At 51.7% G+C, this 17,285-nt stretch overlaps 1 protein-coding gene across 2 annotated transcripts in view; it reads right to left on the bottom strand.

The window, feature by feature from the left end:
* Positions 1–17,285, bottom strand: part of DCPS (decapping enzyme, scavenger) — a 41,542-nt gene that overhangs the window by 9,172 nt on the left and 15,085 nt on the right. For both annotated transcript variants that reach the window (XR_005723645.1, XM_040255839.1), the window contains exon 3: positions 4,863–5,008. Coding sequence is in view for 1 of the 2 variants with exons in the window: in XM_040255839.1 (XP_040111773.1) it covers positions 4,863–5,008 (146 nt within the window). In the remaining variant the exon portion in view is untranslated. The remainder of the gene's footprint in view (positions 1–4,862; positions 5,009–17,285) is intronic.

Here is a 17,285-nt window from a genome sequence, read left to right as displayed (position 1 = left end):
GAGTGGATGAGAGCAAAGGAAGTGCGTTGATTCCGGGGCAAGAGAGAACCACGTGTGAGATTGGAGGGGCGCCCAAGGGCTGGGACGGTGTGGTGTGATGAAGGCGTGTTGTGATAAGAGCATCTCGGGGACCAGGCAAGCCCGCAGGTGTGAGAACATACACCCAAGTCCACACAGTTCGGACCCAGAGTCCAGCCCGAGAGCCCACCAAGTGCCACGCCATCCATGTGGGCAGGGCCCCTGGGAGAGCGGGAGGGGCCTGGATTCACAGGACAGCTCAGCCCAGACGAGGGAGGAGAAGCAGGGGAAAGCAGGGGACGCAATTCACGCCATCTCAGAGTGATGTCACAGGGAGGGGCACCCTGGGAAAGCAAGCCCGGCAGCCTCGGCCCCCCGGATGACAGGGCTGTGGGGACACTGGCAGCTTCTGGACCCATCTGGGCGGGACGTCCTCCCTGTGGGTGATGCTGGCAACTGCCCCGGGAGCCTCTCTCCTCCTTACTCCTGTCCCCCTGCTCCTTGGCTGGCCCTTCTCCTCCGGCCAGGTCTCAGCTCCACGCCCTTATGTTCCTCCTCGCAACTGCCCCCCGTGTGGACAACAGAGGCCACCCCTCCGGCGTCTCTTCTGCGCGGGAAACAAAAGCATGGTACGTGGCACAGCTCAGCCTCCGCCAGGACCCCAGGACGGAGGTGCTGTCCGTCACATTTTCCAGACAGGGAAACTGGGACTCAAAGGTGAAAGATGAGGACTTCCCTGGCCGTGTGGTGGATAAGAATCTGCCTGCCAAAGCAGCAGACACAGGTTCGATCCCTGGTCTGGGAAGATCCCACATGCTGTGAGGCAACTAAACCCATAAGCTGCAACTACCAATCCCACGTGTCTGCCTAGAGCCCATGCTCCACAACAAGAGTGAGCCATGGCAATGAGCAGCCCATGCACCACAATGGGAGAGAAGCCCGCTCAGCAGCAAAGCACAGTCAAAACTAAATAGAAAGTACAAGGTCTCGAGGCGCTGTGGTATCAGGACAAGAGGCCAAACCCTGGGCTCACAAGTGGATCTCTAAGGCTCTGGATCCAGACATCCCATTGCATTCTTTTTTTTAACTGGGAAATTACAAGCACCTCAGATTTGAGTATCCAAGTGGCATTGATGGCTAAGAGCACAGACACTGGGACCAGGCCACCTGGTGGTTGTTGAAGATCATCAAAAGCTTGTTGTTGAAGATCCGGTGCCCGCAAAATGCTCAGGACCATTGCTGTTCTAAGTCACCTCGTGGCTGAGACATCCCAAGCTAACTTACTGTCCTCCACGGAAAGCCACTCTGCTGTCCACGCCGCTGTGCTGGTTAACCATCCCACCATCCGCCACTCATTGCGCAAGGCACCCCCAGGCCCCCCCCCTCGCTGCTCCAAGCCAGCCCCCATCTAGGCCCTGCCTCTTAATCGAAAAAGCAGCTTCCCTCTGCCTCTTCCTCCTTCTACTCTCACCACTTCCAACTGCTTCGTTACATTTCATCACATCACCCACGTGCTTAAAACCAATTACAGGACCCTCACTGCCTAGGGCACGCGTCCTCCAATCTGACAAGAGATGATTTTTTCCTAATCCAGATTTCCCAGGTCCCTTCTGAGTCAGTAGATACCAAGGAGGGCCCTGTGCTCTGTATTTTATAAAACCTCAAGAGGCCATGCTGACGACTGGTGAGGTTTGGGAACTCCTGGCCTCCTGGGTAAGTGCACACACCTCTTCCTGGGTCCCGCCTGTCTTCTCTCGCTAGCTCTCCAAACGCATCAGAGCCCAGCCCGCTGAGGCCCTGGCGATTCTCTCTGCTCTGGCTGCAGCGCCCTTTTGTTCTGTCCACCTGGCAAACTTCTCTTTGTCCTTTTAAGATCCAACTGGAGGATCTTCTCCCCACTGAAGCTCCCCACCATCTGGGCTGATCACTCCCCTTTCTGTCACAGCTCTACCTTGTGTATTAACCACCAAAGTGCTCATCCCATTATATTGCACGCCTACCTTCCTTACAAGACTGTGGGGACATTATCAGTGCTTATCCTGGTGACCCTCCAGATCCTAGCACAGGGTCTGGGACCTAGGAGATACTCAATAAATATAATAGCTACTGCCAATTAGCTCTGCAGAATTCCAAAGAATAGCAAGGAGAGATAAGAAAGACTTCCTCAGTGATCAATGCAAAGAAATAGAGGAAAACAGTAGAATGGGAAAGACTAGAGATCTCTTCAAGAAAATTAGAGATACCAAGGGAACATTTCATGCAAAGATGGGTACAATAAAGACAGAAATGGCATGGACCTAACAGAAGCAGAAGATATTAAGAAGAGGTGGCAAGAATACACAGAAGAACTAAACAAAAAAAGATCTTCATGACCCAGATAACCATGGTGGTGTGATCACTCATCTAGAGCCAGACATCCTGGAATGAGAAGTCAAGTGGGCCTTAGGAAGCATCACTATGAACAAAGCTAGTGAAGGTGATGGAATTCCACCTGAGCTATTTTAAGTCCTAAAAGATGATGCTGTGAAAGTGTTGCACTCAATATGCCAGCAAATTTGGAAAACTTAGCAGTGGCCACAGGACTGGAAAAGGTCAGTTTTCATTCCAACATATATTGCATCTGATCCCATCACTTCATGGCAAATAGATGGGGAAACAATGGAAACAGTGAGAGACTTTATTTTCAGGGGCTCCAAAATCACTGCAGATGGTGATTGCAGCCATGAAATTAAAAGACGCTTACTCCTTGGAAGAAAAGTGATGACCAACCTAGATAGCATATTCAAAAGCAGAGACATTACTTTGCCAACAAAGGTTTGTCTAGTCAAAGCTATGGTTTTTCCAGTAGTCAGGTATGGATGTGAGATTTGGACTATAAAGAAAGCTGAGCATTAAAGAATTGATGCTTTTGAACTGTGTGTTGAAGACTCTTGAGAGTCCCTTGGAATGCAAGGAGACCCAACGAGTCCATCTCAAAGGAAATCAGCCCTGAATATTCACTGGAAGGACTGACACTGAAGTAGAAACTCCAATACTTTGGCCACCTGATGCGAAGAACTGACTCAGTTGAAAAGACCCTGAGGCTGGGAAAGATTGAAGGCAGGAGGAGAAGGGGACAACAAAGGATGAGATGGCTGGATGGCATCACCAACTCGATGGACATGAGTGTGAGTAAACTCCAGGAGTTGGTGATGGACAGGGAGGACTGGCGTGCTGCAGTCCATGGGGTCGCAAAGAACTGGACACGACTGAGCAACTGAACTGAACTGATTGCCAATTAAGCCGAATGCTTATAAACTTGCCAAAACAGCCGAAAAAGAACACATGGGGAAATTCCCTGGCGCTCCAGTGGTTAGGACTCGGTGCTTTCACAGCTGAGGGCCTGGGTTGTCAATCTTTGGTCAAGAAACGAAGATCCCACAAGCCACACAGCTTGGCCAATTTAAAATAATAAAGAACACATGAACACTCATGTCACCCAGAAGTGGGTAGAGTAGTGGAGTTATTTCCGAAGAGGGTGTGTACAGTGGTCTAAGAAGGTGCATGTATGACTCACGCCGAAACTGTATTAAGGACTTCCTCTCTTTAATCACATATATGTGCAGCAAAACACATTCCAGGACATCCGCTTCACAGTCCGAGATGCTTTCTAGGAAAGATGGAGACCAATTTCCTTCCTTCCTACTTAGAAGACATAGCAAGTGCTGGATGTCTTTGTTAAAAAACAGAAAAAAAAAAAATCAAGCCAGAGTGAGCTAGAGAAGCCTTGTGCAAATCCTGTGTGGGGACCACGGCTAACAGCCTGGCCGGGTCTTCCCTGTGGGACCTCCCTCAGCCCCTGTCTGCCTCCTGTCCTTCCTCCTCCCAAGGACAATCCACCTCGCAGGACCCCACACCCAGGACACCCTCCCTTCCTCTGGGCCTCGGAGAAATGGCCATGAGCTTCCCATATCGGGACACCCTGCCCCACCGTGGCCACACTCTCGGCTGAAATACATACAAATGCTCAGGGAACAGGAATGAGTGATAAAGAGACAGGATAGGAAAACAGCTCATCCATCACATTAACTCTGAGCATGCACATGGGGCCAATTTCGGGAAAGGCTCTGTCTGGTTGGTGTTGGGCACAGACCCAAGGAGAATTGGATCTGTTAGCGAAATGGCCTTGCGTCTGGCCCAGGGACTGAATACACTCTGAAGATGCTTCCAGCCTGTGAACACAGCCCTGGAAGAAGAGGCCGTGCACCAGCCCCTCCCCAGTGGTCTTGCCCCAGAGGATGGATGCAGGGGGCGAAAGGGAAGGAGAAGTCTCCCACCTGGGACTCAACGCGTGGAGGCTGGTTAACCATGGGTGAAACCAGGAATGAGCGCCTGGATAGGGAAGGCCTAACCAGCATTTGTTTACCATTTACAGACCTTTGGTCTGGGTAAGCCATTCTTGAGATCGCATCAGCACTACTAGAGAGTAGCCAGAAGTTATTCCCGGGGACTGGACTGCTCTGAGATCCCAGACTGCCTCGGTGGTGTGCCCAAGACCAGCGTCAGTTCCCTTATCCGTGCAGATGACCGTCCTCCGCGAAGCACGACCGCCTGAGCCCAGTACTTTCTATCCCACTCATCCTGCCCTTTCCTCTCCACAGCATTCTCAGTCTCACGTCCGGCGTGGTTACGTATACATTCGTGTCCTATCTGATGCCTGCACAGGAGGTAAGTGGCACGAAGGCAGGGACACCATTGGCCCTTGGGACCATCTTGACCAACACCCGAAAAGACAAACGCTGGCCTCGGGGACAGCACTCCGTGTCCAACCCGTGGGGCCTGCCTGAGCTGGTGGTGGCCGGTACCTGGATGCTCAGGCTCTGGGACTCCAGGTGGGGCAAGGTGACGTTCCTGTAGTTGCTGCCCGTCTCTCGGACCAGGTGGAGGTCCTGGCGCAGATACTTCTGTAGGTGCTTCTCTGTAGCAGGGTAAACCACGGTTGTCTTCACATCTGCAAAGACACAGCACAACCCCGGCCATGGTCAGCCACACTCTCCACCCAGTCCTGCCACCCTCCAGCCCCCATGGCACCACGGTGAGGAGGTGGCCACCGTCTCGTCTGTGATTCCCCAGTGACGGGAGCCGAAGGCTAAGAAGTTACGATTCACCTGTGTTCCACCCCCATGAGGTGTCTCCTGCCATTAGATTCATGAAGGTGAATCACTCTCAGAATATGGAAAACGTAAGATGTTCATAGGTGGATCACGGGGCCCCTGGTAACCCTTAACCCCAGCCCTTCTCTCTTACTTTCTGGGCACAGGAATGAAAGGTTTCTGACTCTTCTCACATAGCAAACATTCCAGTATGTGGCCTTCTGAACCCAAAGCTGAAAATCTGGTTTAAAGTCAAACAGACTCCCTTAATGCAGGGGCTGAAGGCACAGACGCCAGGGAAGCCAAGTCCTCGTCCTGCCTACTCCTTCCTCAGGACCCCTGGTCCTTCCGGAGGAAGGACCTCCCTTCTGGGTCCAGGTGTTTAAGCTCCCTGTACCCCTACTTCCCCATCTGTCAGCTCAGGATAATAACAGCTCACGTCAGAGGGTTGGGAGGACTAGCAAGTCAATACCCGTGGAGCTCTTAGACCAACAACGTCTGACACATAACAAGCACTATTCAAGTACTGGTTATTCTCAACCCAGGGTTACTCATCCTTGACCTTGGCACCATCAAGGCCTAGGTAATCCTTTGCAGTGGGGGCTATCCTGTGCCCTGCAGGCTATTGAGCACACTTCAGGCTTCCGAGATGCTAGTCAAACCCTCTCTCCAGTAGTGACAACTACAACAAATGCCGCAGATATTGCCAAATGTCCCTGGGGAGGGGGAAACTGCCCCCTAGTTTAGAACCACTGTGTTCATCGCAAGGAAACCTGGTCGTTTTCCTAAAGAGACTCCAGGCTAGAGTCCCTGTCCTGCAGCACCTGGTTCTGGTTAAGTCCTTTTCCCTATTTCTATCAACATCTGCCGCAACAGCTTGAACGTAGATCCTAAAAGCCAGGAAACTGTGTCTTAAAAATCAGTCGGGATGTTTCTCAAAAGACTGGCATCCTCCCGGACGCTAGATTCAGATGTGTTTCCCCGGAGGGGCCACCCAACGCGGGCACCGCACGCTCTAGGAGATTCTCAGGCTCGCCTACGCACCTCGAGACCCAGCTAAGAACCACAACCCACACATGCACGTCTGGTCTAAGAATGCAGGTGATGCTCATTCCACAGGTAAGGGACGAGGTCACAGGGACTCCAGACGTACCCGACACCACGCTGCAGGAAGGGGTTGGGGCAGCGGGGCAGAGGAGGGCTGGAGCCACGGTCTTCCCGCCCTGAGGTCCCAGCATGGCCGTGCGGCAGCCAGCCCAGAGTGAGCGTCCAGAGGCGCCATGTCAAGCACATGACCTCCAGAAGGACCAAAGGTGCCAGCCCATCAGATGTAGCAGGCCCATGGGCTGATACACAACTCCCCTTCCTGGCTGCGCCACCTTGGCTGTGTCATTAACCCGGAGTCTCAGCTTCCTCATCTGTTAAGAATGGTCATAAAATCGAGCCTACAATGTGGCTGTAAACATTAATGTGTTTCCTCAGAACCACTGGAGGCACTAAGTAAATGTCATCCCACTTCCTGGGAATCTCTGATCTGACCCCGAAAGGGAGGCACGGAGGCCTCTTCACAACCCTCAGGGCCTTTCTCACGCCCACCACCCTCTAATAGCCCTGGGGTCACAGGCCTGAGGTCAAAGATCAAGCATAAGCAAGATCTCAGGAGGCAGGGGACTGCCTGAAATAGACGGAATGTCACTGCCTTGACCCCTTGCAGTGTAGCCTGGTGGAGAAGGGCCAGATTGTGACACCCATCAGCCGGGTTCAAATCCTGACTGTGTAACCTCGGGCACCTGAGAGGCCAAAGAGTAGAGGGTGGGAAGTCTCTAGAACAGCAATCCCACCTGCACCCCCACGGAAAAGTCCTCCTCGAATGTCCTCAGCTTACTCCCCTGGGTGGGGCGTGGGGACCAAGGCTGTGAGCCCTGGTGCTCCCTCCCATGGGGAGATGGGCAGGGACGACCTGGAGAAGAGCCATGCCCCACTGGCAACGCACCCACCACCTTGGGCTCCCAGCTCAGGACTCCCCAGCCATTCCAGGCCGGAAAGCCACAGGGCCTGCAGGCGTGCCCGCCTACCAAGGCTTGCCAGAGACTGTCTGAGCTGCTGGGAATGGGGGGAGACGGGCCCTCGCCAGGCCGGCCCCCTCCTGTCCTCTCCCGAGCAGCAGGGAAGAATGAAAAGGCCCCATCAACTGCTCCCTTTCTGCCCGGAGGAGACCCGCCCTGCTGCGCTCTGAGCCCCAAAGAGTCATCACTCCCAGCCGGGTCTCAGTCAGACCCTCGCTGCCAGCATCCGGATGGATGCTGCCCCCCAGTCTCGCCCAGGCCTCCCTGCAACCCCGCTGACCGTCCTTCCCCAGGCTGTCTCAGCTCCAGCCCTAGTGACCTCCAGCGACCTCCTCACACCCGCACTGATTCCCATCTCCAGGCCTCGAACCTGTTCCCCTGCTTCACCCGCTCAGGTCTCCGTCCAAGCAAGGCACCCCTGACCTCACCACACCCTGGGGGTTGCCCTGCACGACCTGACCACGGAGGACAGGTTTCCTGTCTGATCCCCCCCAGGGATGTCTGTCTACCTGTTTTACCGCATTATCCCCAGCACCCGGATACACTAGGCACTCAGCAAATACCAAACAAACAAAAGAATGAATCTGACTTTCTTATTTTTTAGAATCTGACCTTTTTAGACTTTAAACCCAGGAAGTGCACTTCTTGTCCCAAATGGAATAATACCTCGCTGGGGGAGGAAAAAAGTCAATATATTTCCCAATGCTAAGTTTCTTACTGGCAGCCAGAAGCAAGCTCTGGTGCTTATCCAAATAACCTGCAACTGAGCTTCATGAGGAATCTGGTCAAGAGTCAAGGCCTGATAAACACTCAAACAATCGGATGAAAATATGTAGGGGGAGAGGATATCGACCCAGAGCCTCAAAAACGGTTCCCCTGAGATTACTCATTAATTGCAGACGGGGACACAAAGTGACCAGAGCATCATCCCTGGGAGAGGAACTGACCACACAGACCTCCTGGGCTGTGCCGAGGTGCGTGCTCAGCTGCTCAGTCATGTCTAACTCTTTGTGACCCCATGGACTGCAGCCCACCAGGCTCCTCTGCCTGTAGAATTTTCCAGACAAGAATACTGGAATGGGTTGCCATTTCATCCCCTAGGGGATTTTTTGACCCAGAGATCAAACCCAAGTCTCCTACACTGGCAGGCAGATTCTTTACCACTGAGGTCACTTGGGAAGCCCGTGCTATGGGGCGCCTGCCAAAGTAACCTGTATCCCATCGCAAGATGACATCACCTCCCAAACCCAGGGACACCTAACAAGACAAGTGGCTTCCCAGCTCCTCCACGGTGTCAAAGTTAGGGCTGAGGGACTGCTCCAGATTAAAGGACACTGGAGACTGGACTGGATCGTGGACTGCAGAGGATGGGGCAGGGGAAGTTTCCTGCTTGAAAATGGCATTGAAACAACAGTAAGATTAATAATGGTCTCCACATCATGCAATGGTTTCGTATGAATGTGAAAGTTCCCCAAATTGACCATTTTACTCTGATTCCTGGGAGACACACACTGACATGCTTAGTGATGAGGGGTTACCATGTCTGCATCTTACTTTTCAATAACAGAGGTAATGACGACAAGATATTATGTGTGTGTACATGGAGGGAGAAAAAGTAAATGTGGCCACGTTATCAAATGGTGATTTTTTTTAAAAAGCCTTTTTTTTTTTTTTTTTTTGCTTCACTGGGTCTTCCTTTCTAGTTGTAACGCATGGGCTTAGTTGCCCTGCAGCATGTGGGATCTTAGTTCCCCAATCAGGGTATTGAAGCTGAGTCCCCTGCATTGGAAGGCAGATTCTTAATCACGGACCACCAGGGAAGTCCCCTGAAGAGCTTTTATTAAGGGAATTCTTTGTACTATTTCTTCCCTGGTGGCTCAGACAGTAAAGCGTCTGTGTACAATGCGGGAGACCCGGGTTCGATCCCTGGGTTGGGAAGATCCCTGGAGAAGGAAATGGCAATTCACTCCAGTACTACTGCCTGGAAAGTCCCATGGACAGAGGAGCCTGGTAGGCTACAGTCCACGGGGTCACAAAGAGTCGGACACGACTGAGAGATTTCACTTTCCTTTCCTTTGTACTATTTCTACAATGCTTCTGTAAGGTAGAAAATTTTTTTCAAAATATAAATAAAAAGGTGTGGGCACCCTCTACTCCCTGGGTGCTCACCGCCAGCAGAAGTGCCAGCCACTGTTTTGAGCCCTGTGTGCACATGAACCCACTCACTCCCCACAGCCAGTGTGAGGCAGGTCTCACTCTGGTGCCCGGGCTGCTCACAGGGAAGCTGAGGCCAGGCCTGGGCTTTGGCCTTGGCACCACGTGCTGGGCCCCGCAGGTCAGCAGATGGTGCTTCACCACCTGCCTGGCACCCTCTCTGCCAACCCCATTCAGCAAAATGACTTAAGGGCCCCCTTGCCCAGGATGAGAAGTTCCTGGCACCTCCCAGCCCAGAAGCATCTCCCAGTGGCTAGAGAAGCAAAAAGGAATCTCCTGACCCTGCCCTCCTGCTGACATTCTTAAAAAACAAAAACAAAATAACAAAAAAAAACCTCTAAAACCCATTTCTCAAAAATGACCAGTTTATTAAGAGAGCTTCCTTGACAGAGCCTCCCTTCCCGTCATGCTTTTTCAAACTTTTATTTTGAAAATAATGGTTTTATTTTTAGTTTTAAGGTGTATCTTGCACATAAAAGTCAAACAAAGCTTGTTTTCAAATGTCTTCTGCTTCTTCCTGAGCACCAATGTCAACTCTTTTGGCCGTTTCTTTGATCTCATACTTCCACAGTACAAATATTTTTATATCTTGTTTCACTTCGATTTTTCAGTTTTATTAATTAACCTCCCATAGGGAAGATAAGGATTTAGCGTTTTTTGTTTTTTTTTTAAACAGCTCTCAGTCAATCCTAAAGGAAATCAGTCCTGAATATTCATTGGAAGAACTGATGCTGAAGCTGAAACTCCAATACTTTGGACACCTGATGGGAAGAGCCAACTCGTTGGAAAAGACCCTCAGGCTGGGAAAGACGGAGGGAAGGGGAAGGGGACGACAGAGGATGAAATGGTTAGCTAGCATCACTGACTCAATGGACATGAATCAGAGCAAACTCCAGGAGATGGTGGAGGACAGAGGAGCCTGGTGTGCTACAGTCCACAGGGTCAGAGTTGGACATAACTTAGCAACTGAACAACAACAATCACTCTCTACAAAAAGAGTGTGTGTGCACATGTACATGCGCACACATGCTCTTCTCTACCCTATTTTCACAACACAATCAGATCACAGTTCTGGATAAATCAGTACTCAGCACTGTCAACACCATTCTGATGACGTAAATGCTGTCCACTGCTGAAGAATACGCCATGAGTGTTCGTCCTTTCAGCACAACTTCTGGTACACAGCGTCAACACTTGTTTACTTTTCTATAAACTCGTCACACAAGTTTTATCCCCACAAGCACTTCCCTTTTTATGAATGTCTCCTCTTGATGTTAAAATTCATCAGACACGAGAACAATGGTGTGTTCACGGAGCCCGTGGCCTGAGCCTGCAGGTGCCCCATGCAGAGCTGTGGACTGGGAGCTCCGAGCACTGCCATCCTGGGGGGCCCTCCCCCTTGCTGCGCTGGGTGCCTCGTTTCCCGGATCCACTATCTTCCTCTTTCACACGCTTGTCCTCATTTTGCTGAAGCAGTGCTTCTCAAGCGTGAGCGTCTATCAGGACGCCTGGGGTGGGGCATTTCTCTTTTTTACTTTTATATTTATTTTTGGCTGTGCTTGGTCTTTGTTGCTGTGTGGCTTTTCTCTAGTTGTGGCAAATGAACACAGGCTTCAGTACTTGCAACACGTGGGCTCAGTAGTTGAGGCTCCCGGGCTCTAGAGCACGGGCTCAGGAGTTGCAGCACACAGGCATGGGGGATCTTCCCGGACCAGGGATCGAACCTGCGTCTCCTGCACCGGCAGGCGGATTTGTTACCACTGAGCCACCAGGGGAGCCCTGCATACCGAACAAGTGCCCAGAAGACGCTACCACTGGTCTGGGGACCACGCAACAAGAACTAAAGTACACACTCAAGATGTGTCCAGCGATATGGCACAAGGAAGACACACTGAGAGGCTTGGAACATCTGAAAAGGTCTTTATTCTACTGTCATGCTTAACAAAGAGATTCGCTAAAGAATTCTAGGATAGCAATGACCCTCCAAGTCTGAAAGCAATCTCTGCAACCTTCCAGACTGTACTGCTGCTATTTTCTTAATAATAATAATAATCTGAGGTACTCTGATCCCAAGCCTCTGTACTGACCTGTTTTTTTCCTCTCTGTCCCGTGTCCTGATTGTAGTGATAGGTGGTAAAGCAGGTTTATTTCCATCCATCAAGCTGGGTTAGGTGTCAGGCCTTTTCAGTCTCGAAAATCATGTTCTTCAGTTCTGGAACTCATTTCTTTTTTTAATTTTATTTTTAATTGGAGGATAATTAACTAACAATATTGTGATTAGTTTCTGCCATACATCAGCATGGATCAGCCATAGGTATACATATCTGGGACCCATTTCTTCAATCATTTTCTTCCCCATTTTCTCAAGCCCTATCTTTCTGGAACACTATTTAGGTATTTAACTTCTTTGACTCATCTTGTAGTTTTCCTTTCTCTCCCGTTTTCCAGCTCTATATCCTTCTGCTCTACTGTTCAGAAAGTGTTCTTCATCTGTTTTCATTTCTGCCATATTTTTAATTTCTAAGAGCGTTTTGAAACTTCCTTTTTGGTAGTATTTTGTTCTTCTGCTTTTTTTTTTCCCTGCCATGATGTTTTAATCTCCATGTCTGGAAGACTTCATGACTCAGGCCTGGGCTATGTGGAAACATAATGAGCTACACTTAAATAAAGTTTCCTACCTTGACAGTGAGTTTAACCTTGTCTAATCTTTTGCTTTCTTTGCTTTTATAATTTCTCTCTGAGATTAATGATACCTTTGAAAATTTCTTCTCCTTGAATAGCTTCTATCTCCTCCAAGTCTCTTTCTTGTCCTTGCTTCCTTTTCCTTGCCTCTTCTTTTTCAACTGAGGCATTACTCAAAAGTCTGGCCAACCAGCCTGTCCATTCACTCATATTTTAGAGTGTGAAGATACTGGAGGGAAGCTTGCTGACACAGGAGAGCTTCATGACCATCAGGCTATTCCTTTGCATGTGATGGAGCCCCTGAGAGCTTAAGTCTTTTCTCTTGAGCTGCTCAGATTCCCCAGAAGATTCTTCCAATTTCACACATGGAGGTAGGGACCTGGCAGACAGCACTGAGTGAGGAGGAAGAGAAGCAGGTAGGAAGAGGGAGGGCAGGCAGGGTTCCTCTCAGGGTTCACCGAATCTGCGGACTGCTACTTAACCTTCTACATTTCCATGCCACGACCCCAATGACACCAAAAATCTCTAGACCCTCTGTTTTAACCTCTCCAGCGATGACCAGTCGGGGATTTCGGTGGCCGTGGCTCGCATTCCCCTTGGCCGGCTCAGGTTTCCCCTCTCCAACCTGCCACGCCAGTTCCTCCTCCTCCATTCGCTTCCTTGGTTTGTCTCCACTCCCTTAAGTCTTTGTGGGTTAATTTTATTTAAAGGCAATTCATTTGAAACCATTTTGAGTGAGGGTTTTAAAGGAAGCAGCTGGGCACCTGAACTGCCCGCTTTTAACTGGAAGCCCACGTCCCTGTCCTCTCTCCCGCCTCATACTTTATTTTTTCTTCTTAGCCATTTACTGCCACTTGGCCTATTGATCTGTTCTTTATGTTCCCCCTCCTGCAGCTGCATGCACCTCAGCTCCCTGAGAGCAGAAACACTGTTCTGTGCACTGGGTGTACCATGCCTGAAACAGACCCGACACGAACTGTGACACGGTCTACCCAGCAGAATATATATTGTGCCAAGTTACTGGTACAAGCGTGTGTGCATGGACCACTACACGCACAGAAGTGCACACAGGGAACAGTCCAAAAAAGTCAGGACATGTTCTAAGATGTGACCTATCTCTGGGCAGTCGAGTTGAATGTAACTGTAAATTTTAAAATTAGTTTTTCAGGGTACTCATTGACAGAGGAGCCTGGCAGGCTACAGTCCATGGGGTTGCAAAGTATTGGCTACAACTGAGCAACTTTCACATTCCACTTTCTAAAACAACTATGGATCACTTTATAACACATTTATTAAGAACAGAAAAATAAGCTGCTCCTGAAAACTGAAGCCCAGAGGGGTTAAGCAAGTTAGCCAAGGCCACACAGCTGGCAATGGGTGGAGCTGAGACCTGAACCCAAGCAGTCTGACTCCTCTGTGCAACATGGCTTTCCCTGCCGCAGGGCCAACCCCTTTCAGGCCCTTTCCTGAGAAACCTGTGGTGCCGCCACTTTCCCCAAAAAGCAGCCCCGTCAGACCGGAGAAACACGATTCGTTCCAGCCCCTCCCGGAGACACAGGAACAGCTGTCAGCAAAACCAGAGAGCTCAGCAAGGAGCCAGAGCAACGGGAGCTGCGGACTGGGAGGTCTGGGAGGACGTCGGTGCCCGCAGAGGCCGAGCACGGGCTGCTGGCCACAGTGCCCCCAGGAGGGCAGGAAGTGGGGGCACGCTCCCCTCCGGCGGGGGGGACTGTCTGAGGAGCAGCACCCACAGGGTGTGCAGCCAGAGGCGGAGCTGGAATGGGCTCCGGAGGGGAGCATGGATGGGTGAGGATGACCCCCCTCACAAGAGGGATCCATGACTCATGCAACTTCCGGGGGTGGTACCAAGTGCCCTGGCACCCTCCCAGTCTCACAGCGCTGGAGGGTGGGGAAGGAGGCCTGGGGCGGGGTGGTCGCAGCCCTTGTAGGCCTCAGGGCAGCCGTTCTTTCTCTGCAGGGACGCTGCGGCAGTGGGAAGGGTCAGAGCGATGCACCCCAGGTGACAGCAGCCAGCCCTTCCACACCTGCTCCCTCTCTCCGCAGCCTGAGGAGCAGACCGGCATGCCCACGGCTGGCACACCTTGGTGAGGGTCTCCTGAATGCCCTTCTCTGATAACTGAAGCCAGCCCTGCCACCCCGCCCAGACATGAAGGCCCAGTTGCTTTCGGAGATGGGAGGCAGGCAGGGCTCTGGGAAGGAGAGCGCAGCTGTCTTTCTTGCTCTCTGCCAGAGCGGGCTTAGCCAAATCCCCAGGAAAATGCTGCTGCACATGAAACATGAAAATGCAGACCACAGACAGTCTGCCCGCCTTCCCACACACATGTTCAGACAAGCCTGCTCTCCAGCGCGGCTGCCGGCTTCTCCACGATGAGGTCACTGCTACGGCCAGGCCTGTGGCTTCGGCTCCCCCTTCATTATCGTGGGCCAGTTTCAACTTATTTGACCCAGATGTGCAGGCCCAAGGGAGCAGGGCAGAGGCAAGAGCGAAGCGTGAGAGGGGTGTGAAGCCCGTCCTGCCGCTCCCTGCACAGAAGCCATGCAGAGCCTCACGGGCAATGGGCTGCGGCCTGGGCCAGCAGGGCCCACCGCTGGAGGACCCCAGGAGAGGGCCAGCAAGGGGGTCTCGCAGGACCTGCCATTTTCGTTCCTCCTCTTGGGGACCTCCCCGGGCTGGACGACGCGTTCCTCAGCCCTGGCATCATGATGAGCAGAGAGCTGGCTGGAGGCCGCAGACGAGGCCTGGGCGGGGTGTGCACTGTCCCCAGCTGAGGGGTGCTGGAAGTACTCAAGTAAGGCCTGAAAAGACCTCCATCAAGATCAAGGATAAACAGCACCGAAGGGTGTGGTTGGGATCTAACTGGAAGCTCCAACCACCCCACAGCAAACCTCCAGACTGCTTATTATCCGTCTCAGCGAAAAGCACGAGACGGAGGAAGATGCAGATGCTGATGGTAGCAAGATCCTGGCTCTGGCAGCTTCTTTTTCGCCCCTCCTCGGTCCTCCCAGGCCTGGGAGGGTCGTGAGGGGGGCCTGATGAGACCCGCAGGTCCAGGCCACAAACTCAGTGACTCCGAGGATTACACCCTTCAGGGATGGGGCGGCTGCAGCAGGATGGTACTCCACAAAGGTCCCTCTGAACAGAAGGGAGAGACCTGCTATCTAACGAGACAATCGAACTGCCAACTGGCAGTCCTAGTCTTAGAGCTGCAAGACCCCCTCCCACACAGGCAGGAAGAAACTGTTCTGCGGTCCAGCAGACTAGACTATAAGAGCTATTAGACTGACTATTCAGGAGTCCCAAAATACGGCCTCGATTTCGACTTCCTGTCTAAAGGCATCACCTGGCTTCACTCTGAGAGGCACAAAGGTGCCAAGCCTCAGGGCAGCCTGAGTGCCGGTGCGAAGGGAGGAGAAGGCCATGGGCACAGGCCTTCCTGGGAGTCAGGGCTACCAGAACTCCAGGCCATCACGCATGGAGAAGCATGGATTAGAACCGGGCTGCCCAGGCTGAAGTGGAGCAGCCATCCCGTGGGTAATCCACTCTCGCCCACTGGCCCTGAAAGAGCGGAATTTCTGCTGACTTGAGTCTTAAGACAGCCACAGAGTCTTGGCGCCCTGCCCTCTCTCAGAGAGAGAGAGAGGGAACAAGAACACACAGGCCTCGTGGTGGTGGCCACATTTCAGGCGCTCAGGCTCTACTTGCTTCTAAACAGGCTCTGAACACAGCAGCTTTTCCCAGCCTCATGGAAGCCATAAGCCTAAACAGAGAACAAAACAGAGGCTTCTGCTCCAGCCCGTGGAGGGAGGAGACGGGGCACACGGGAGGTTGCACTCATGGGCTCTCGGAGCAGAGCTGGCAGAGGGGATGAGTGCAGGCCAGTCAGACAGCTGAGAGGAAGGCAGAGCCTGTTCTGGGTCAAGGACTCCACTCGGGTGGTAGAGACTTTCTGTCTTGAAGTTTCTGCTTGCGCTCTCATCCCACTGTCCCTCCAAGCCCTAGAGGGGGTCCTGACTCACTGGTGTTGGAAGCCCTGAAGCACCCAGGGAGAGAAGCAGAACTCTGCCATCTTTCGGTGGCCCCTACTGACAAAGAGAGACTCCTGTGGGCTCGCTCACCTTTCCCCAGCTCCATTAAAGAAGCCCCCTTTCAGGACTTGCCAGATGTCCAGTAGCTCAGACTCTGTGCTCCCAATGCAGGAGGCTCAGGTTCAATCCCTGGTCAGGGAATTAGATCCCACATGCTGCAACCAAGAGTTTGCAAGTTGCAACTAAAGATCCTGCATGCTGCAATTAAGACCTGGTGCAGGCAAATAAATAAATAATTTTTTTTTTTAAAGAAGCCAAAAAATTAAAAAAATAAATAAAATAAAGAAGCCGCTTTCTGGGCTTCCCGGTACCCAGAGGCTAAGATTCCGTGCTCCCAATACAGCAAGGGGGTGGGGAGTGGAGGTCCTGGGTTCGATCCCTGGTCAGGGGACTCAATCCCATATGCTGCAAATAAGGCACAGCGCAGCCCAACAAAAATTTTTTTTAACAAAAAAGAGACACAGCAGCCCCATTTCAAAGCCCAGCTAATGTTAGGAGCCCACTCTGCTGCTCTGTCCACATTGCTGACCCCACCTGCCTCCCTGACTCCAAGTGTGTGAGGCGCTGCCTCTCCACGGTCCACCCCATCCCAGCGGCACCCCTCCAAGGCCACCTGCTCCTCACCAGCATCTCCCAAGTACATCCCAAGTAGGCAGGTATAAAGAACCTCCAGAGTTTGGACTGAGTGTATTTGGGAGTACACAGCACTTGTTGATGAACTGACAAGCATTCAGGCTGTGAAGTAATGACACAGCCAGAGGCCCCAGTTCCACCTAATCTTTTGGACTGATTTCTTTTTAAAAATACTTTTTACTATTGTTTGCCCATACCATGCAGCATGTGGGATCTTTGTTCCCCAACCAGGAAGTGGGGAAGTGGAAGTGCAGAGTCTTAACCACTGGACCACCAGAGATGTCCCCAGGCTAAACTTTTGCTCTGCTTCTTTGTTTGGTTTGTCTGGGGATGAGGTTAACGTCCTAAACAATCTCTATCAGAACATCACAGGATTATAGTCTCAAATGATTCAGAAGTCTAGCCCTCAATCCTTTTCTTTGAGGTGGGTGCT

Source organism: Oryx dammah, unplaced genomic scaffold (assembly GCF_014754425.2).
Source record: "Oryx dammah isolate SB20612 unplaced genomic scaffold, SCBI_Odam_1.1 HiC_scaffold_15, whole genome shotgun sequence".
NCBI lineage: Eukaryota > Metazoa > Chordata > Mammalia > Artiodactyla > Bovidae > Oryx > Oryx dammah.
This window is presented reverse-complemented; position numbering and strand designations above follow the sequence as displayed.